Consider the following 23453-nt stretch of genomic DNA (forward strand, 5'->3'; position numbering starts at 1 on the left):
ATGTAGTCTTTCTATATCCAGATTTAATTTACTAATACTTTCGTTAACACAATTCACAGGAAAATGGTAATAGATCTGTAAATTATCGTGTACATATGATGTCCCATGAGGCGTAAAACTCCAGGCAGATCATTAATATACAGTGAAAACAAAACAGGACACAACATGGAACCCTGAGGTACACCAGAATTTACACTATACCATTTAGAGAAATTTTGTTTGTCAAATACTACACGCTGAGACCACCCTTCCAAAAATGCTTCAAACCAAGAAAGAGCTGATAGAGATATGTCCAATGCATGTAATTTAGTTAGAAAGAGGTCATGATGAACTCTATCAAATTCCGTGCTTAAAGTGAATAGTACCAGAAGTGTTAGTTCCTTTCTGTCCATTACAAACTTGATATCATCAGTGGCTTTGAGAAGTGCCGACATAGTGCTATGGCCTCAAAGGTGTTAAGAATAGAATGGGTATTTAAATACAAAGTGAGTTGTTGGTAAACAATCCTTTCTAATCCTTTACCTCCAGACAGCTGGAAAGACTGCTGATTGTAAACAGAAATTATACAGGTGAGCTATGACCGGAGTGATTATATCCAAACAGTTCATTAGGAGGGAGTGTGAGATACCATCTGGTCCAACAGCTTTGGTATTCATGCTCTTAAATACTTTGACTACATCCTCTGGGTAAATGTATGAAAAGTGAAAGAGATCATGTTGAGGTTCATTTGTGTTCATGTTCATTGGTAAAATTTTTAAGAAATAATTGTTTTGTAATTCTGCAGGTATGAATGAGGATGTAAGTAGTGAATTTTTCTTAACAATACTTAGTGATTTTATAGTTCCCCATAGAGCAGACAGAGTTGATCTGTTACTGAACAAAGAATGCATGTGTTTAACATTAGCATCTCGGATCGCAAGTTTGGTTTTATTACAAAAGATGCGATAGGTTTCAAAGTTTTCAGGTTTCCTGACCTTGATATGCTTTCTGTTTTGCCTTGTCCCATGCAGAGATTAATTTCTTAATTGCAGACATTATCCACAGGTTAGGTGGGTGTTTGGATCAAATTATTTTTAAAGGGGCATACTTATCATAGAACACAAAAATTAAATTATTTAATTTGGTGACTTTATCACCGATATTACACTGAGAAAATCCTTCATACCAGGGAACTGAAATGACGTCTTTTTAAAAGTCTTCAGGATTAAAATTGTGGAAATCTCTAAATGGGATCCATTTCCTTTCATATTTGGGTGTTGACATTGAGAAGACGGCATATAGCATATCATGCCCAGAAAATCCTCTTGCTGGGGTCCGCCCAAATTTCAGAAGGGTATCATTAGAATTTGAAGTTATGGTATTGAGACTAGAATGACAATATGCAGTATGGTATATGTCATCAAATGGTATTCTAGTCAGACTGCATGAGTCAAGTGCATCATCAATTACTACCTACATTCATATCATATCACCTGCAAGTATAACATATTGATGTATCCAAAATGATGCACACAAAATGTTGTCAATTGTATACCCTTATTTATTTAGAACTTATTTTCACATTATACACACATTAAACATACACATAACCTAAACAACTGCCGTCACAAACAAAACACTGCTACAAAAACATCACAAGACTACGACTGCCATCTTGAACAGTTGACTGCTGACTGCTTCTAGCATGTCAGGATAAGCACAACAACGAATTCACAAGAACAACTCCTGTTAAACAATAACTCCACTCCACTCCACCATCGAGACTGTCTCTTTATATAGGTGGCCTGGCCAGGCTTCTAGAAGGATATGTCACAATATAACTTCTCATAAATTCTAGAGTGCCTAAAGCCTAGTTATAATGTAAAAGAACATTCTAAAATCATCTAGTGTCAAAGATACGTTATTCTGGATGTTACAGTGTGTCGCACAATGTTACTGTGGATTATACATCATATATACAGGTAATAATAAATTATAAACTATTAGTTACAGGTTCTTACATTAACTAAACTCTTATATATATATATACAGCAGACGTTTCATGACATAACCTCACAAATAATACGCTTGTATCATCCGTACATATGACATAACTATGCAAATAATAATAATACTAAATGGATGTAAACACTTCATAACCATACCTCACAAGTAGTAATAATAATAATAACAATGATAATAATCATAAACATAAAATAATAAAAATAATTCGAGCTTGATATAGGCATTATTTACCAATGGGTTGAAAAATATTGTTTTCAAGTTATATCAGTCTATTACACTTGCATCAATATTTGTAATGAAAAACATAATTATACATCACCTCTACAAACAACTCCATGAAACCAATTTTGGGAGGATGGTAGATGCATGAAAATAATACTTCACCCACAGCTAATTCAAGTTTGAGAAAAATATTCTCTGGCTTACGACAATATTTTGCAGGGTAGGTGTGAACTATTTTACATTTTATGCTGCTCTTCACATATACAGCTACTCCTCCTCCTCCTCTCTTGCTCAGTCTATCATTTCTATATAAATTGAAGCCAGGAATGTTAATCTCTGTGTCTGGTATGGACTCCTTGACAAACAATTAAAAGTTCTATCTCCATCACTAAATGGTTAGCATGCTGGCCTTTGGTCACAGGGGTCCCAGGTTCGATTCCCAGCAGGGTCGGGAATTTTAACTATCATTGGTTAATTTCTCTGGCATGGGGACTGGGTATATGTGTCATCTTCATTATCATTTCATCCTCATCATGACACGCAGGTCGCCTAAGGGCGTTAAATCGAAAGACCTGCACCTGGCGAGCCGAACAGGTCCTCGGACACTCCCAGCACTAAAAGCCATATGCCATTTTATTAAAAAAAAAAAAAAAAAAAAGCCACAACTTAATGTTTAGTCCACCTTCCAACATGATTACATCTTGCAGTTGAGAGGACACAGTGTCCCAAACAAGCTTCCACAAGTCATCAGGACATCTTGGAGGGGGATTAGGTCAATTTTTCCACATATATTTCTTTTCTTGTGCCCTCATATTTTAAATTCACATCAAGTCTGGAGACTGACTAGGTCAGTCGATCAGTTTGATATTCTGTCTTCTTATGAACCAGTCTTAAATCAATTGAGATGTGTGGACTGAATGATTAACCTTCTGAAATTGAAGAATTCTAGCAGGATGTAACAACCTATCATAATTAATCATTTAGTGTTTCAGCAGCCATTGATATTTCTGCTGGTTCAGTTTCCCAGGAATGTGATGGATCATGCCCACTCCACAATAAGAAATTCACCCTGAACATGACAAAGACACTCTACCACTGTGGACACAAATGGCAGCATATCCGAGGTTGAATCGGGAGCCAGGAGGATGATGTAAAAAACTGGGTCTTCATTGGAAAAGATTATTCTTTTCCAATCCTACTCTTCATTTCCCACTGCTCTTCCTTATAAGCTAGGAATGTATATCAAAATCTCAAATTGGTAGCTCTTGAAAGATATCTCACGGTTTGGTCAAGGCGAGGAAAATTAATAACTGACTTGAAAGTAGCAGCAGTAGGAAAGGTATTCATTTCAGCACCTGCCACTAATCTGGCATCCTGTTGTGGTGTTGTAATTTTCCTTCTACCACTCCAAGCTTTTTGGCCAAATATCTTTGAATGTTGATAATTTTGCACCCATCTCTGAGCTGTTGAAATGTCTAGCTGCCTTGGATGCTGGAAAACCAAGGTGAACACACTTTCTGTCTTTACCGCATCACTAGTATTGTTCGTGATTATTGCTGCTCTTCGTATTCAAATATTGCACTGTTGGCACACAGTCAAGGAAACAAATATAATAATTAATCAGCTGATTCCTGTATTCTGATATTTGTAGTTCTGTATAGTTCAAATCTTCAGCATATTTCGTATTTTGAACCTTTGATCTTTCAGCAATCAAGGGCAGCTTTAATTTCAGTTAGCTTGTAGGAATAGAAAGAAACATATGTTTTCTTATATATATAAATGATATGAGTAAAGAATTGGAATCAGAGATAAGGCTTTTTGCAGATGATGTTATTCTGTACAGAGTAATAAATAAGTTACAAGACTGTGAGCAAGTGCAAAACGACCTGAATAATATTATGAGATAGACAGTAGACAATCCACATTTAAAATTTGAGGATTTTATAAAATAATTGGTGTGTTTTTTTGCAAAAACTGTTGTCAAGAAAATTTTTATGTGTCACTACTGCATGTTTATAAATCACACCTGGGTGACTGGAGTGGGACACTGATGATGATGACGACTATGTTTATACTTTGTTATCATAACCTATTATGTATTTTGCTAGTTTTGTAATTTACGCTGATGATGGCGCTTCAAAAATGTGTTGAAACCTGTCCCTTGAATAAAAACATGTTGTAAACACTATCCTGTACAACATACACTTTGGAACCCTCACTGAAATTTCAACTTTTGTGATCTCAGTTAAATACAGAACCATAATGAAGTATATAACTTTAAACATTTAAAAGTCTGAGTGGTGTTTTTAAAAGTAGGAAAGATCACAATATGAAGATAAAGTTGGAATTCAAGAGAACAAATAGGGGCAAATATTCGTTTATAGGGAGAAGAGTTAGGGATTGGAATAATTTACCTAGGGAGATGTTCATTAAATTTCCAATTTCTTTATGATCATTTAAGAAAAGGCTAGGAAAACAACAGATAGGAAATCTGCCACCTGGGTGAATACTCTAAAATGCAGATCAGTAGTGATTGATTGAGTAATTGATTGAGTGGAGATTGTTATCAGTGGGATACTGTGTATGAGGGATACTGACTGGAGAGTGTTTTTGGATGTAAATGAGACTGTGGATTGTGTATGTGGGAAATTGGGAGTGAAATTTATAGATCATAATGGGTGGGTAGGTTGGAGACAGGGATCTATAATCAAATGGCCTTCACTTGAGCCACAATGGTATGCGTAAGTTAGGGGGTTTATTTTAGAAGAATTATTGGGATATATTCAGGTAAACAGGGTGGATTAGACAGTGGTGATGATAGTATAGGCACCTGAAAGTCAAATAAGGATAGCACAAAGTTGTTAGTGCTAAATGTAGAAGTACTGTAAAGAAAGGAATAGAATGTGCATCAGTATGAAGTAAGTACTCTATAGCTTAGTCAGATGAACATCTGCATTTAGATGTCAACATCTCAGGTTCAAATGCTTGTCACCCCCTTTTCTTTTTGTATCAAAAAAAAAAATATATATATATTATGCTGCTGTATTGTTCCAAACCTAACCTCTATATTATTGATATTGCTAAAGAAGGCTAACACAATAAAAATGATACCTTGGATAAGACTTGAACTCACAACCTTCAAATCATTAAGCGGGTGCTGTACCACTGTTCTACAAGAAGCAGTTATCAAATGACTCTTTCCTAATCCCTGTAGTTCAGAAATTACTTCAACTCTCTGCAACTCCAAACTCATGCCTCATGAAACAGCATGTGATCCGTAGTGGAACTTAGAATATAAGTATTTGGTTTAGAAGTATCGTAGACTGCCAAATTTGATAGGAAGCTGATTCCCTTGCTTGTCAAGAGCAATTCTTTCTTACTACTATCCATAGTGAGTTGCTTTTTCTGGAAAACACCCTATAGATAACATTCATCTATTTCTATTTCTGCATGGTAATGAAAACTGAGATTAGTTATACTTTGATGATTATAAATTTCAGAGAAGAGCTCATGTTCCAACCAGGAAGAGTCATGAAGCTCTGGTCCGCATTATTAATGAGAAGCAGAGTTTGTGGAGGGCTAAAATCCATGAACCATTTGTGGGTAAAAGCCATGAGGAACTTCTGAAATTGAGGGGAGGACAAGGGTAAGTCTGTCTTAAGTATTTACCAATTGTAAGTCCAAGAAAAATATTTTTCTTTGCTATTGATTGTTGTTTTGTCCAGTTACTTGTCTGAATGGTCAGCATAGTGCTGTTCAGTTCAGAGATCCCCGGGTTCGATTCCCAGCCAGGTCGAAGATTCTAACATTTAATGGATAATTCCCTTGGCTCAGAGACTGGGTGTCTGTAATGTTGCTAACATCCCTGCAACACACAAACCCCACATAACACTATCCTCCACCACAATAACACTATCCTCCACCACAATAACACGCAGTTTCCTATACATGGCAGATTCCGCCCACCGTCATTGGAGGGTCTGTCTTACAAGGGCTACATCAGGCTAGAAATAGCCACACAGAATTAATTAATTCATTAATTAATTCTTGTTTTGTGAGTCAGATGATGAGTTTAATGCCACATTCATGATTTCATAATAATATTGTACCAGTACATGAGAATATAGGTCTACTACTTCTACTCCCCAATGAGCAGCTGTATGCGCCGACTGCTATGAGCATAGCCGGAAGGGGAGGGGGGTATATAGCAATCTATCTATCTATCTATCTATGTTCTTTTGACAATGGTCAAGAATGCTGCTATAGAGAAATCATTGCTATCGTTGCTATTTAACCATTAAAATGTTAACAATGAACTAAATGTAATAAATAAAGGTTAGCACTGATCTCAAAATTTACTTAGATTCTGCATTGTTATTGAAAATCCTGGTGGAGATACTTAACTGTTGGCATTGGCAAGGGAGGTGGGGTTCAGACATTGGGTATGACACTCTGTTGTCGTTTGATGTCCATAGCCTTGGAGACAGTGGTTGTTTTGTTTTGCTAACTTAGCACACTGGGGCGTAATGCTAGCAACCTGAAAAGAGTTAGCTGGAAAATTTATAATGTCCAATAACGGACCATTTATATTGGTATTATAAATTTACTCATTCGGGACAAATATTTCAGGTTCCCTATCGGAATCAACATCTATATCAACATACCACTTAGTCAAGCTGCTTGTCTTTTTTCTCCCAAGTCTTCCCAGCCCAAACCAAACCAAACCAAACCCCAAACCCCATGGCACTACAGCCCATGAAGGGCCTTGGCCTACCAAGCGACCGCTGCTCAGCCCGAAGGCCTGCAGATTACAAGGTGTCGTGTGGTCAGCACGACGAATCCTCTCGGCCGTTATTCTTGGCTTCCTAGATCGGAGCCCAAACTTTGCAATATTTTTGTAATGCTACTCTTTTGTCGGAAATCACCCAGAACAAATCAAGCTACATTTCTTTGGATTTTTTCCAATTCTTGAATCAAGTAATCCTGGTGAGGGTCCCGTACACTGGAACCCTACTCTATTTGGGGTCTTACCAGAGACCTGTATGCCCTCTCCTTTGCATCCTTACTAATCTAACCTAACCATATAGCACTACAGCCCTGAAGGGCTTTGGCCTACCAGGCGACCGCTGCTCAACCCGAAGGCCTACGGATTACGAGGAAGTCGTGTGGTCAGCAAGACAAATCCTCTCAGCTGTTATTCTTGGCTTTCTAGACCGGCGCTGCTATCTTACCATCAGATATCTCCTCACTTCTAATCACGTAGGCTGAGTGGACCTCGAACCAGCCTTCAGATCCAGGTAAAAATCCGACCTGGCTGGGAATCGAACCCGGGGCCTCCGGGTAAGACGCAGGGACACTATCCCCACACCACGGGACTGGCTTTTTACATCCTTACTACAACCCCTAAAGATCCTCATAACCATATGCAGAAATCTGTACCCTTTATATACAATCTCATTTATGTGATTACCCCAATGAAGATCTTTACCTATATTAATACCTAGGTACTTACAGTGATCCCCATAAGGAACTTTCACCCCATCAATACAGTAGTTAAAAGTGAGAGGACTTTTCCTATTTGTGAAACTCACAACTTGACTTTTAACCCCATTTATCATCATACCATTGCCTGCTGTCCATCTCACAACATTATCAAGGTCATTTTGCAGTTGCTCACAATCTTGTAGCTTATTTATTACTCTATACATAATAACAGCATCCGCCAAAAGCCTTATCTCTGATTCCACTTCTTTACACATATCATGTATATATATATATAAGAAAACATAAAGGTCCAATAATACTGCCTTGAGGAATTCCCCTCTTAATTATTACAGGGTCAGATAAAGCTTCACCTACTCTAATTCTCTGAGATCTCTTTTCTAGAAATATAGCAGCCTATTCAGTCACTTTTTTGTCTAGTCCAATTGCACTCGTTTTTGCCAGTAGTCTCCCATGATCCACCCTGTCAAATGCCTTCAATAAGTTAATCACGATACAGTCCATTTGACCTCCTGAATCCAAGATATCGGCGCTACTATCTTACCATCAGATATCTCCTCACTTCTAATCACGTAGGCTGAGTGGACCTCGAACCAGCCTTCAGATCCAGGTAAAAATCCGAGACATCTCTATTTCCTTTCTTATGAATTAGAATTATAATACTTGTATGCCATCGGTGAGGTATCTCTACAGTTTCAAGAATTTTGTTAAAAATTAGTTATGGTTGGGATCAATTCTTCCTTTCCCCACTTCAAGCGTTCACTGATGATGCCTTCGTCTCCAGGGCTTTTGTTATTTTTGAAGGATGCTATGCCGTCTTCTACTTCACTAACTAGAATTGATGGTAGTTCCTCCTCATTTTATTCCTTGGAAGATTAAGAGTCATTGTTGAGGTACTAACGTAAAGCTCCTTGTAATAATTTGTGGTGGCTTTGTGGGTAAGTGTATATTTGGTCTGCACAGTTGATGGGATAAGTCTGTGAATGGAACAAGTCAGAAGTGTAGAGAATTGTTTTCAGCTGTAGGCAGTGTTTAGTTTATTAAAATATAGTCATTTTAATGAAATTTATGAAATACAATCAATTAAATTAGGTAAATACCGGTACATATTCCCCTTGTCTGTTTGCCTTGAATAAGTCCAGATGTAAAAAATAATTTGAAAATAATATAAATAAGTTATATAAAATATTTAGGGAAAGTGTAAACTATACTAGCACTTATGAGTCATACTTCCTCCAGATGGTAGTTAATGGCTGGGGGTAAGAATACACTAAAGTAAACAATCCTAACAGGCATTATAAATATTCAAAATAATAACAACAAAAACATTAAAGAACATTTTAAACTGACTCAATTATATATATATAAAGCACTTGATTAACCAAACAATTTTCAACAGTACTAGAGATTTGAACACAATGTCTTCAAAACAAGACTGGGAGCTACCTTAATATAACATCTTCTGAACGTATTCAAGTTCCACAACCAATGGGATGAATGATTGATTGAAACCAAGTAGTGTGATAGTTGTCAGAACCATTGATAGCACTATCAAATTTCACAAAAGAATTATATTGAACTAGTGTAGATGTTGCAACTGATGAATCCGACCTGGCTACAAGTTGAGCTTCAGTGGAATAACCTTTCCCTAACCAGAACTACCTTCTATCGAACCAGTTATTAATTTTGCCGACATGTCTAATATAATTAGAAAGAATGCTTTCTGAAAAAGTATTTTGCCCATATCATACAATACCCAGAGAAATATAGTCTCTTGCACAGCATTAACTGCCTGCTCTGTAGTGTACGTTAGCATGCCTGTTTCCTATCTAGAGGGCCTGGGTTCGATTTAAAGCCAGTCTAGGGATTTTAATTCTTGACTGATAGCTGAAATAGGATTCAGTCATCCTCATGAAACAACGTGAGAAGGTGCCTGATATGAGAGATAATGCAGCTATTCTAGATAGCCATATAATATGGCTGAGGATGTCGTTACACTATGTGGCATTCTTGTATATGTAGGCCATCCTACTGGGCAGCAGCCATCTTGGCATGTGAAGGACCTAAAAGGCTTTTGTGCCACATATTTGCAAGGCAAGTATGTTCCCAGTGCAAGATGAACATTGTGGCTAAAGAATCTGAAGAACTAGCATGGTAATTCCATCTTCAAACTGGTTTGAGCATTGCCCAACAAAGGAATTGCTAAGTGAATATGGCACACAAAGAAGCAGAATTTTCAGTTTCACATTAATTCATTCATATGAAGGTTTGTTTTTAAATGTTAACTTTGTGAATACCAATAACACTATCCCACACAAGTAAAGTAAGCTGGAATGGGGGTAAGCCTGGACAAAAATTTAATTAGTTCAATTTTCAAAATTGAAAGAATCTGAAAGACTACTATGGAAATTCCATATCAAGATATCTCATTCTAAATTTGGCACATGTTAGCTTGAAGTTTCCTAAGTAAGTCATTATTGATGTCATTATTGACACTTAAATAATTTTATTGATTATATCAATTACAGGTTAATATTAACTTCCATACGAAGACTACTTAATGAATCTTCAAATGGGGTAAGTGTACTTACAAATTCATGGATGTCTGCAGCATGTTGCCAACTGTGAAAGTTACAAATGAAATGCCGCAACAGTAGACTTATCCCATCCCACTGTACAGGTATGATGGAAAAAGTGTCCCTCTTTGGCATTTCCAAAATCTGGCAACTTGGTTGTATGTGTAATGTAGAATCCACTCTGATCAAGTAATGAGTAACATTTGGAAGATTTGTATTTTGATACCTGAGTGATTTTATCTTAACTCTGTTTGGAATACCAGTACTTGAAGGTAAAATCTGTGGACAGTATCAAAATCCATGTCCAGTACAATGTTCTTTGATGATTCTAAGGAGAGCTTTAAGTTACACAATAATGCTAAAATATATTTTTTAATGAAAGGAAATTATAAAATGTAAATATTCATGAAAATGAAAATTCAAGGAAGGAGAATTTTTCATAAATCTACAAAATAACTTCTATCTCTTGTAATTTATAATAATCATATTAAGATCCTGACTGTAATCAGTTACCCTGCAAATACAAAACTTTACTTGTTTTCTCGACATTTCTACTGAATCACTTTTATCTAATAATTTGAGGTAATAATGATGTTGTAATACTGCTATTTATGTATACGTTTATTCTTTTAGATCTTGGTTGGGACATCGACCTGAACCAGCTCCAGTAACTCCTGAGCTTCTCCGAGAGGCTGCCTCCCTTCCGAAAAACTTTGACTGGCGGAATGTGAATGGAATAAACTACGTCTCACCAGTGAGGTAACTAACTCGTTCATTGTTAGAGAAAATGGAAAAACAGCAGCTTATTTTTCAGACAGCTATGACAAAAACACTAAATATTTTACTGTGCAAGAAAGGTATGGCAGAGAAGCAAAATAAACATTTCAATTCTTCCAGATTCCTTTTATCTCAGACCCCAATAAACTCTGAGGCATACACGTGGGTGGGTGAGTGTAACCGTGATTTGGCTGATTACAATAATAATACAAAATGTAAGCAAACAGGTTAGGAAACATGACTATTACAGAATGGATGTGGAAAGCGGCATGGAACCCTGAGAGGTAATGAAATGCAGCAGGCGAGTTGCCAACATAAAAGCTGCAACAGTAGACCTATCCCATCCCACTGTACAGGTATGATGGAAAAAATATCCCTCTTTGGCATTTCTGATATCTAGCAACTTCAGTTCTTCCAGATTCATTTCATTGCTATGATAGAAAATGGATAGGGTAATTGCCCTTGGATTACAACATTTATTTTAATTTTAAAAAGAGAGACAAAATCAAGAACTCGAAATTGAAAGACCTTAAGACACATAGTACAAGGGAAATTAAAGAGTTATTAAGCATGCCTGCAGACATGCACAGTGCTGTAAAGGAAATTTAATCACTTAATTCAAACCTAGAGAAACCCTAATCCGACGATACATGTCGACTAAATTGAGGGCTAGTCCCATTCTCCACAAATATAGAAATCAAACCAAACACAGGAGTACAGTAAACTTGCATCATTATCTAAAACTCTTCAAGTAATGTGCATAGATTTTACGTACTTACGCAAGGCAATACAGAAATACTGGGAGGCAAACCTGAGGGTAATTACAACATAACACGAAGGTTAAGAAAAACTCACATTTGAATGAAGTCAAAAATCAAAATAAACGTAGAAACACTGCTTACCCTGAGACCAGGTTTCCCACGAGGGGACCAAAGGACGAGCACGTCCGGTCGCTAAGTTGGTCAGATGATCAAAGACACAGATCCTACCTCGCTCCCACAGAAAATATGGGATAAGATCAAGAAACAGGAAACGGTGCAACCACCAAAGGGAACCAATCAGAATGCCGAATTCACCTTCGACCTTCACATTCACCAATTACATTTACTCTTATTTTCTGCAATCAAAAGTCTCTTCTTTCTTGCCGACACTGTGATAATAAATGTTTGAGAAAAGTCTTCATTTACGCAACAGGAAACGCGCTTCAAGAATTGCACGTGTAGTATAGTACAAGATGACACACAATAATTTGATCAAAAATGAAAATATTAAAATTCACAGATAGAATGATAATTTTGTTACAACCCATAAATAAGAGTTTTTAAAATAGGATTTAAAATGATCTGGATAGGTCCAGGTTTATGAAATCGAAACAATTCTTCCAAGTCCAAAAGTCTAAACAGAATAAAATCTTATACAAAAAAAAAAACAATAAAATAAGAATACAAACCTCCACTTTACCCTTACACAAAACAAACCAACAACACGCACATTTTCAACTGAGGAAAGGGCACGAAAATCAGAGCGTCTGAAGAAGTACTGGGAGGACCGCAAAGCCCGAACAATCCCTTCAAAGAGACCTGAACGACGGACTGACTAAAGTGATCCTATGTGGTCATAAAAGAAGAAGAAGAAAATAAGAAATTTCAAATCAATTCCCACTGCTGTCTTTACACTGCCACAGTGAAAATGAGTGATTGCTAAATGAGATTGCCACTTCGTCACTAAAGCAACGACTTGAGACTAATGCTTTTAATGGGTAATTAATCATAACAGTGCTCCATAAGAGCATTGGAAGTACAGTCTGGAAACTGAATGACTAGACCTCATACACGGCCATCTTCAAATAGATGGACTCTCTACATCCATTTCTTCTCATTCCACGACGAGCTCATTTCTGCTTCCCAGCTTAATTAAAAAGGCAGGCTTCAACACTCACTTAGGGGCAATTTGACTCTTCATGAGGAAAGGCAGATAATGACAAGAAAAAGCAAGATACAGAAAGATAAAAATGAATACAGGTTACAAAAGACTACGAACATGGGATGAGCACAAAGAAAAGGAACTCAATCAGAAAACAACAAACAAGTGATACGGTGTAAAGAAAAATGAAAACATGAAAAGGAACAAATAATATCCTCCTGTGGGTGAGGGTGGTAGAATAACACCCACGGTATTCCTTGCCTGTCATAACAGGCAACTAAAAGGAGCCCCAGGGGCTCTGAACTTTGGAGTGCGGGTTGGCAACTGTGGGACCCTTAGCTGAGTTCTGATATTGCTTTCACTTACTTGTGCCAGACTCCTCACTTTCATCTATCCTACCTGACCTCCCTTGGTCAACTCTTGTTCTTTTCTGACCCCAACGGTATCAGAGCACTGGAGGCCTAGGGAGCCTTTCATTTTCACACCCTTCATGGCTCTTGACTTTGGCTGATACCTTCATCTTTCAAAGTGTTGAAGCCAATCCATATTTCTCTCTTTGATTAGTGTTATATAGAGGATGGTTTGCCTAGTTGTACTTCCTCTGAAAATAATAATCACGACCGAATAAATAACAGGATAAACACTATGACAAGAAAGTTTAGGAAGAGGGAGATAGAGAAATAGGGAACAAGGAGAAACATGATAACACAAAAGCATGAGGACAATCTCCACGTCTTTGTACAGTGTCATCTTCAGATAAATAGACTCTCCCCTCATCAATCCCAGTTCTTCTATTATTATTGTTTTCTGGCCCCAACAAGCTTAACTTTCTCTACATTGCTTCAACACTGTATCTATTAAGAAGAAATGCACAGCCCTTCTGGTGGCCATTTATTTATTAGAACTCATCATTGCATGCCAAAAACCTGGATTTCAATCCCAGTGTTCATATGAAGTGAAGGCACGTAATGCTGCTGATAGTTATTTGTCCGTAGGCTGGATACATTGTCTTGAACAGACCTGTTGGTATTATTTGACAGAAGTAGGCTATGTGCCGACACCAGGTTTCATCCTCTCGTTCATTATCATAATCATCTCACTCCTAGACTGCACGTTAACAGGCTGATTGGACGAGGCAGTAGAGGCGTGCTTGGTTCACCCGGAAGGAAGTGGGTTCGGTTCGCCGTCAGGAAATCGAAAAATTTAAGACTGCTTAGACTGCAGGTTGCCCATGGGCATCAAATAGAAAGACTTGCAATGGGTGAGCTGAACATGTTCCTGGACACTCCCGGCACTAAAATCCATAGACTAAATAAATAAATAAATGTAAATGCACATACCGTACATTAGGTATTTCGTTCTTCCTGTAATTAGTGTGGTAAAGTCATAATTATTTAATTTTATATTGTATACAACATCAATTCTACTCTGAGATTTGTGCAAGCCACCAACTTACTCTTCTCTTTATAGAACTCTATGCAGAATATATCAGTTATGGGGGCAAGGATGCTCGTGACGGGGGAAATTTCTGTATGCTCACGACATTTGCTCATTTTCCTTAATTCCTGAGTAAATTATTTCCTGTATGATGAGTGTAATACACAATTATCATAATGCTGGATGATAACATCGCTAGGAAATGTACTATTTATTGTCAACATAACTGTTTTACAGTGGAGCACGTTATACCTATCTTCTTTACTCATTAAATGTGTATAGATTTGCAGTTCTTTCATAATATAGCTATCTGTATCCAATGTAACTCTTCTGTGAGAGCATTTCTGAGATATATTATACGAGAAATAATTTTTTTCTTCCACAGGAATCAAGGTAGCTGTGGAAGCTGCTATGCATTTTCAGCACTAGGTATGCTTGAGTCAAGATTAAGAGTGAAGACTAACAATACAGTCCAAGTTGAACTCTCTCCTCAGGACATTGTAAGCTGTAGTCAACTGTCTCAGGGTTGTGCTGGAGGATTCCCTTTCCTTATTGCTGGAAGATATGGCAAGGTGAGCTAACTCATTCCCACCCACGACAATCAGCATACGTACATTTATTTGCATTTATATTTTTCAGTTGGCTAATACAGTGAGTGGCCAAAAGTCACAGGAAGGGGTGCCCATTAGAAAATGTGCTGTGTATCACCCCTGAGCGGTTGCAGCTAGCTGTGGCGTAGCTGAGCAGTCTGTCACAGACACCAATGTCGTGAAGATGGCAACACGTTGCGAGATAACTGCCATTGAATGTGGGATGATCATCACGCACAGCACATGGGTCATAGCATTGCGGAGATTACACGCGAGTTTGGGTTTCCAAGGTCAACACTGTCGAAGGTGGATCTTCAATATCGCAGAGAGAATATTACCACTGGCGTAAACCACCATACGGGAAGACCACAGGTGTTTAACGAACGGACATCATGTCGCTTGACGGGCTACTGTGAAAATCTATTAAAGAAACCATTTAAAATAGTTTATGTTGGGTCCACCTTGTCAATACACATTTAATGATTGAAAATTATGTATTCTATCATACATGTTCCAAGAACAATATGCATTCCCTTCATCAGTGAAGTCAAATCAAGGAATAAAAAACAATATAACACTATCTTTTGTTTAGCCCACAATTTAAAGAAGTCTATCTATCTATCTATCTATCTATCTATCTATCTATCTATCTATCTATCTTTCCCTTTCCTTATTGCTGGAAGATATGGCAAGGTGAGCTAACTCATTCCCACCCACGACAATCAGCATACATGAGATGAGGAGATGGATAATGATGACAATTTCCAGTACTTAGGTAGTGTTCTGTCCTCAGACGATACCATACATCAAGAGATTAGTGACAGAATACAGAAAGCTTCCACATTCTATCATGCTGTACGTCACAACACTTTGGGATGAAACATTTCCGTTAGTTTCCAAGATCAGCTTGTACAAAATATATCTGGTACCTATATTGATGTATGATCTGGAAGCAGCAACACTTACTGGATCAACAAAGAGTTGTCTTCAGGCAACAGAAATGATGTTCCTCCATTCTTGGCTACAAAAATTAAAATTTGATAAAAAAATAAGGAATGTGGACATCCGGCAACAGCTTGGATTGGAAAGAAGCTTGCTGCAGAGCCTCAGAGTGAAGAGATTGCAGTGGTATGGTCGCAAGGAAAGAATGGATTATCACAGGACTCCTCGAGCATACTTTGATCACAGTGTTCCTGGGAGGAGACCAAAAGGAAGACCTCGTGATGTTTGGGAGAAGCAGATTTTCAAGGACCTTGAAATCAGAAGTGTAAACTGGCATCGCAAATATGAACGTCATCTGAGAATGGACAGGACAAACTGGAGGAGGCTTGTACACAACCGCACCCAGCTTGCTAGAGCAAAGAGATGATGATGATGACGACGATGATGATGATGATGATTACTGGCTTCTCATCAAGATGCGTATAGTCTAAATCCTGATCAAATGCATGTGGGAATTTTAGAATGACAAGTCCTACCCGCTTGGTTTGGATTCCACGGAAAACTGGAGTTCTCATGGCTATGACTATGATACCAATATAGTTGGTCTGTTACTGGACATTATAAATTTTCCAGCTAACTCATTACTGGTTGCCAGCATTTCACCCCAGTTTGCTAAGTTGGGCTCATCAGTTGGTAAATAGCACACCTACCATGGTGCATGGCTAGTGTATACCATGGAGACTACTGCGTAGGCTATTTGGAGCCACCGGCAGTGCCAATGCACGATGAGAGACTTTGTCTCATATGACCATGATATCAATAAAGTTGTAAATGTGGTTTATATACCGAGTATGTATACACAGTGCTCTTTTGCTGGGAGAGAGGTGCTGGTACTCACCATGTAGGTGCTATTAGAGCAATTTCCATACTTCTTAACATAAACTCCAATATACTCTTGTCAGCACCTTCCACTCCTTTCTCTCACATAAACTTATTTCTTTTTTTTTTTTTTTGTAAGTGTCCAACATTCTGGACAGTCATTATCAGAATCTGATTCATTTTAACTGTGGATGTTTGGTCTTGGTTTTGTGATTCTCTTCACCACATTTGTTTTTGTTGCTAGTTTTGTGTTTTACAGGATCACATGTAGGTTCAAGATATTCTATTTCTTCAACTTTCCTTATTTTACTCATTGATATAAAGTAACTACTTATTTATTGATTGATTGATATCTATCTATATCCCTCGTCGTTCCATCTTAAGCGATGGGTCAGCGAACGAGGCTTCTCCACCAGTTGCAGCCTCTGAACTTCTCTCCTTCTTCGATGCTTTCCAAAGTATGTCCTCGCTGTTGAATGTCAATCTTCACCATGTCCTTCCACCTGAGTCTTGGTCGCCCTCTTGGTCTTTTGTCTTCAAGTTTTAGATCATACATTTTTTTCGGTAATCTGTTATCTCCCATGTATCGCATATGTCCATACCATCTCGTGGGCATTAGAATCCTTTGCCCCTTACAAAAGCCCAGGTGTGGATAGGATCTTCCCGGCGCTTCTTCAGGAGGCGGGAGAGGTCCTTATACCATACTTGGTTAGAATTTTTAGAGCCTGTCTCACTATGGGGTACGTGTACTCCTTGTGGCGTCAGGCGAAGGTGGTATTTATACCTAAACCCGGAAGGTCTTCATATACTACCTAAGGATTATAGACCCATTAGTCTAACGTCTTTTCTACTTAAGACTTTGGAAAGACTGGTGGTTAGACATATCAGGGAGAAAGTATTAAGAGACTTTCCCCTGCATTCCCACCAACATGCATATCAACCAGGGAAGTCGGTTGAGACGGCACTGCACCAGCTGGTTTCTAGGCTGGAGAGTGCCTTGGATCAACAACAACTTGCCATGGTTGTATTCCTAGATATAGAAGGGGCCTTTAACTATATATCTTTGGGCTCCATAGAACGTAGTCTAGAGAGAAGAGGAGTGAGCAGCATGCTCATAAAATGGATTATGGCCTCACTGCAGGGCCGTCAAGTTCTGTTTACCCTCAACGCTGTAATGTTGAGAGCTAATATAGACAGGGGGTGTCCACAGGGAGGAGTATTATCACCAACATTATGGTGTCTGGTAGTGGATGAACTACTTACCAGGTTAAATGTTGGAGGAATATACGCCCAAGGTTATGCAGACGACATAAGCCTGATGACGGTAGGAAATTTCCCTAGTACGGTTTCCGAACTTGTACAGAGCTCTCTACGTAGGGTGGAAAGATGGTGCCACGAGACAGACTTGTCGGTTAATCCCGATAAGACGGAGCTTGTGGTATTTACCAAGAGGAGGAGGCTAGACGGACTGTCAGAGCCATTCCTATTTGGGAAAAAATTAGTTAAGACAACCTCGGTTAAGTACCTAGGGGTAATCCTTGAGGCAAGACTGAGTTGGAAGAAACACATAGATCATAAGGTGGATAAGGCTTGCAAGATTATGTGGGCCTGTCGCAGGGCCGTCGGGAAGACTTGGGGCCTAAGACCTAAGGTGGTCCAGTGGCTCTATATCTCCATTGTACGGCCCACGATCACCTATGCATCTATAGTTTGGTGGCCAGGCTCAGAGAGTAAAACTGTGAGCACCAAGTTAAACAGTGTCCAAAGACTTGCGTGTCTAGGAATAACAGGGGCACTGGATACTACACCATTATGTGCAATGGAGGCCATCCTAGGTTTTCCCCCATTACATTTATATGTTAAGGTAATAGCGGGAATGAGTGCCTATCGCCTTTGGTCACTCGGAGGATGGTCCTTCAAAAACCCGAATAGAGGTCATGCCTCTATTCTTACAAGGCTTCACCAGACTTGCCCTATGACAATGATGATCGGGGATCTGATGAAGCCTAGCTTTAATTTGAATTATAAATTTACAGTGGTGATACCTACAAGGGAGGAGTGGGCCGCGGACGCTGGGGCCCGTCTTAAGTCTGGGGGCTGTACGTGGTACACAGATGGCTCGCGCACGGAGACGGGCACAGGCGCCGGGGTCTGGGGGCCTAAGACAAGGCTCTCCCTTCCTATGGGTAAATATGCTACTGTTTTCCAGGCTGAAGTATACGCAATACTAGCCTGTGCTGTAAATATATGGAATATGCCTGGACACAGAAGACATATCACTATTTGTAGTGATAGCCAGGCAGCGCTAAAAGCACTATGTGCAGTTAAAACAACATCAAAACTGGTATGGGAATGCCAAAGGATGTTAGATCAGCTGTGTGAGCTTAGCTCAGTTACCCTATTATGGGTTCCTGGGCACACAGGTATCAGTGGAAATGAAGAAGCTGACAAACTAGCGAAACAGGGCTCAATGGGTTCCTTCATAGGACCAGAGCCCTTCCTGGGAGTGTCACTCCGAAGTGTGAGACTGGCAATATCCCAATGGATAAACCAGTCTCACCTAGATATTTGGAAGAGGTTAACCATAGCAAGACAGGCACGTGAACTTATCAAAGGGCCTAGTCAAAGCTATAAAAAGGTCCTAATGAATTTGAATAGGACCAGAATGAGAATGGTAGTTGGACTGTTAACAGGCCACAATACCTTACAGAGACACCTACACATCATGAAAATCACCCAGGATCCGATGTGTAGAAGATGCGGTAAGGAGGAGGAGACCTCCGCGCATGTGTTATGTCAGTGTGAGGCTTTTGCAAGCACTAGACATCGATTCCTGGGCTCACATTTTGTGAGCCTGGACGACATCAGGAATGCCAAAATCCGGACACTGGCATCCTTTATAGGAGCACTAGGGCTGGACTAGGCAAACCCGTTCAAGGGGCACAAAGGGTCTTCATAGACCTACGTGTGGAGCTCTGCGAAAACAGGGCTCACCCATTTCTTATCTATCTATCTATCTATCTATCTATCTATACCATCTCAGTCACTGCGCTGTTATTCTGTCCTGCAATCTTACAACTTGAGCTTGCTTGCGGATTTCCTCATTACGGACTCTGTCCCTCCGTGTTTTACCGATCATGCTATGGACAAATCTAATTTCTGCTGCCTGGATTCTACTAACATCTTTTATTTCTTATGGTCCATGTTTCGCAACCATAGGTCAGGATTGGTACGTAATAGGTTTCATATATGACTCTCTTACATTTTGTTGGTATTTTCTTGTTCCATATTATATATTTAACTATTTTGTAAACGTTGCTACCTGCCTGAATTCTGTGGGAAATTTCCTTGCCTATAGAACCAGTATCAGAGATAACACTTCCAAGATATTTGAATTGATGGTTCATCTGTAGCTGTTTCCCCTTTATTGGTTGTCTGTATCTCTTCATGACCATAACCTCACTTTTCTTTTGGCTGAAGATGAGCCCATATTTTTTAGCAGCTTCTGTCCAGGAGTTTATTTGTCCTTGAAGGTCTTCTTTAAAGTCTCACCACAAGCATATATCGTCCACGAACAAGATAACTTTCATTTTCTTACCTCCAATGGTTTGGTGAACTTTTCTCTTAATCTCTTTCATCACAGTGATGAAAAGAAGAGGAGACAAAACACCACCCTGTCTTAACCCAGATTTTATATCAAAGGTTTCAGTCATTCCTACAGGTGTTTTGACTTTACTTCAGGTATCTTCATACAAATTCTTGATCCTGTGTATCATGTCATCCTGTATTCCAATTTTCTTCAGTGTTTCCCACACCTTCTCTCTGTTCACAGCATCAAATGCTTTCTTGATATCTAGAAAGGCTAACCACAAATCTCGGTTGTGTTCATAGTATTTTTCCATTAACTGACGGACTGTAAAGATTAAATCAGTTGTTGATCTCCCCTTCCTGAATCCATACTGTTCTTCGAAGAGGTTCTCTTCAATAAGGGGTCTGATTTTATGCTCTATAATTCTTTCATAAAGTTTACCAACTTGAGATGTTAAAGTGATGCCTCTATAGTTGAAACATTTCTTTCTATCTCCTTTCTTATAAATTGGAATGATGATGCCTGTTTTTCAATCGACTGGTATGTCTCCTTCTTTCCAAATCTTATGAAAGAGTCTGTAGATCCAATGTTTTCCTGAAATGCCCACAGCCTTGATTATTTCTCCATTAATTTCATCAGCACCAGCTGATTTTTCAGTTTTGATGTATTTCCAGGCATATTCTACATCACTCCATGTTAAGTCTAACCCATTGTCAGAGGCAGACTTGCATGAGATAGTACTGGTACTGTCTTTTTGTGTAGGCTGCATGGAATTCACATTTAGCAATTCATCAAAGCAAGACCTCCAAGTCTCTTTGATCTTCTCATCTTCAGTGATCAGATTTTCATTATCATCTCTTAGGTATTTGGAGTGTTCTTTATCTCTTTTTCTATTTTTCATCATCCCATATAACATTTTCTTATTACCATTAACATCCTCTTTCAATTTATCACTCCACTTGTTCAACCAATTCTCTTGTTCTGTAACAACTTTGTTTGCTTGTTTTTTAGCAACCCGGTATAGTTCCTTATTATGGTCAGACCGGTCCTTGAATTATTTTCTGAACATGTTGTTCTTGTTTAGGACAGCACTTCATGCTCTGTCATTCCACCATGGAGTTTCCTTCCATCTCCTTGTGCCATTGGTTTGTCCACATACCTTCTCAGTTATCATTATTAGATTTTCTTTCAGATCCTTCCATTCCTCCTTAACTGTTCTTTCATCTGTCTTTGGTATTACTGTTTTGATGTTTTCTTGGAACTCTATTATTCTATCATTGTTCTTCAGCTTCCAAGTCTTGAGTTTCTTTACCTGTGTGGTTCTTACTTCTTTTAACTTGTTAAACTTGAAGTATCCAATGAGGAGTCTATGATCACTTTCCAGAGAGACACTAGGAATCACTTTTACATCTAACAGTCTATTTTGTAGTTGTTTCTCGATTAAAAAGTAATCTATACAAGATTCACCTTTTCCATCCCATCCATATCTTGTGACCTTATGGCTTTTTTGTTTTTGATACCATGAGTTCCCTATTACAAGGTTGTTCCTCAGACAGAGATCAAGTAGTCTAGTTCCTTCTGGGTTTCGTGGACCCCATCCATGTGCTCTTAGAATACTTTCATATCCATCTCTCACAGTTCCTACTTGAGCATTCATCCCCTATGATAATCGTTCCATCTCCTAATTCACCATATCAATGAATAAACACAAACTATTGAAATATTATGAAAATTATCATTACATAAAATTTTAATATTTTGATGAATTGAATGAGAATACCTAAATAAATTTAAGATCTTCAAGTTTTCTTCTTTTTCTTCCTCAAATGATCAAATGGTAGTTTATAAAATGGGTTCTCTTCTGTACTTCTTTCATTTAAAATTGATTCAGTCATTTTTTAGAGCAAGATAAATTTCTAAACTTTCTAAAACATTCATGAATTTTTGCTTTTTGGCTGAATGTATTAACTCATTTCATAATATTTCACTAGTTTGTTTGTTCACTGATATGGTGAATTAGGATATAATACTCCTTTAAATTGTGAGCTAAACAAAAGATAATGTTATATTGTTTTTTATTCCTTGATTTGACTTCACTGATGAAGGGAATGCATATTGTTCCTGAAACATACATGATAGAATAAATAATTTTCAATCATTAAAAGAGTACTGACAAGGTGGACCCAACATAAACTATCTATTTTAAATAGTTTCTTTAATAGATTTAGACAAGTGAATATAGGATAAAATAAAATACCTACTATGGTTAAGTTTATCAACAGGGCTACCGTGAGTCAGATCAACGCCCAGTTCAATGTTGGGAGTCAGGAACCCATTTCTACCAGGACTGTAAGGAGGCAACGGCACTGCATGGGCTTCACCAACCAACAACCAATCGTGTCCCTCTGCTGACATCTCAACATAGAGCTCAACGACATGCACGGGCCCGCGAACATCGGCAATGGAACAGTGATGGCGCGTCGTATGGTCCAATGAATCCCGGTTTCAGCTGTATCGAGCTGATGGGCGCGCGAGAGTGTGGCGTATGCCCCATGAAGCTATTGATCCTGAGTGTCAACAAGGCTGTGTCCAGGTGGGAGGTGGCTCAGTTCTGGTCTGGGTTGCATTCTCATGGTCACAATTAGGTCCCACTGTCCAGCTGTAGGGAACACTGACATGTGCACATTATGTGGACATTCCTTCAGACCATCTGCATCCCTTTCTGGCTCTAGAGTACCTTGATGGAGATGCCATGTCTCAACAGGACAATGCACTATGTCACCACACCTGGTGGCACGCAGGTGGTTGGAGGAGCACTCCAGTGAAGTTATGACCATGGATTGGCCCTCCAGATACCCCCATCTTAATCCAGTCGAGTACTTATGGGATGCTGTCGGTGCTGGCGTACGCTCCATGAGCCCCGCACCAACTACACAAGACCAATTGTGGGTAGCAGTGCAAGATGCGTGGGTCCAGATTCCTTCAGAATGATTCCAACACCTTGTAGAGTTG

General features: G+C 38.8%; 1 protein-coding gene across 1 annotated transcript in view; it reads left to right on the forward strand.

Annotated features, from left to right (window-relative positions):
* Nucleotides 1–23453, forward strand: part of LOC136878873 (dipeptidyl peptidase 1) — a 78835-nt gene that overhangs the window by 47277 nt on the left and 8105 nt on the right. Inside the window, exons 5-7 of the mRNA XM_067152431.2 lie at nucleotides 5727–5872; nucleotides 10938–11063; nucleotides 14827–15013. Of these exons, the coding sequence (XP_067008532.2) occupies nucleotides 5727–5872; nucleotides 10938–11063; nucleotides 14827–15013 (459 nt within the window). The remainder of the gene's footprint in view (nucleotides 1–5726; nucleotides 5873–10937; nucleotides 11064–14826; nucleotides 15014–23453) is intronic.

The sequence above is a fragment of the Anabrus simplex genome, chromosome 8, assembly GCF_040414725.1.
Source record: "Anabrus simplex isolate iqAnaSimp1 chromosome 8, ASM4041472v1, whole genome shotgun sequence".
Lineage (NCBI taxonomy): Eukaryota > Metazoa > Arthropoda > Insecta > Orthoptera > Tettigoniidae > Anabrus > Anabrus simplex.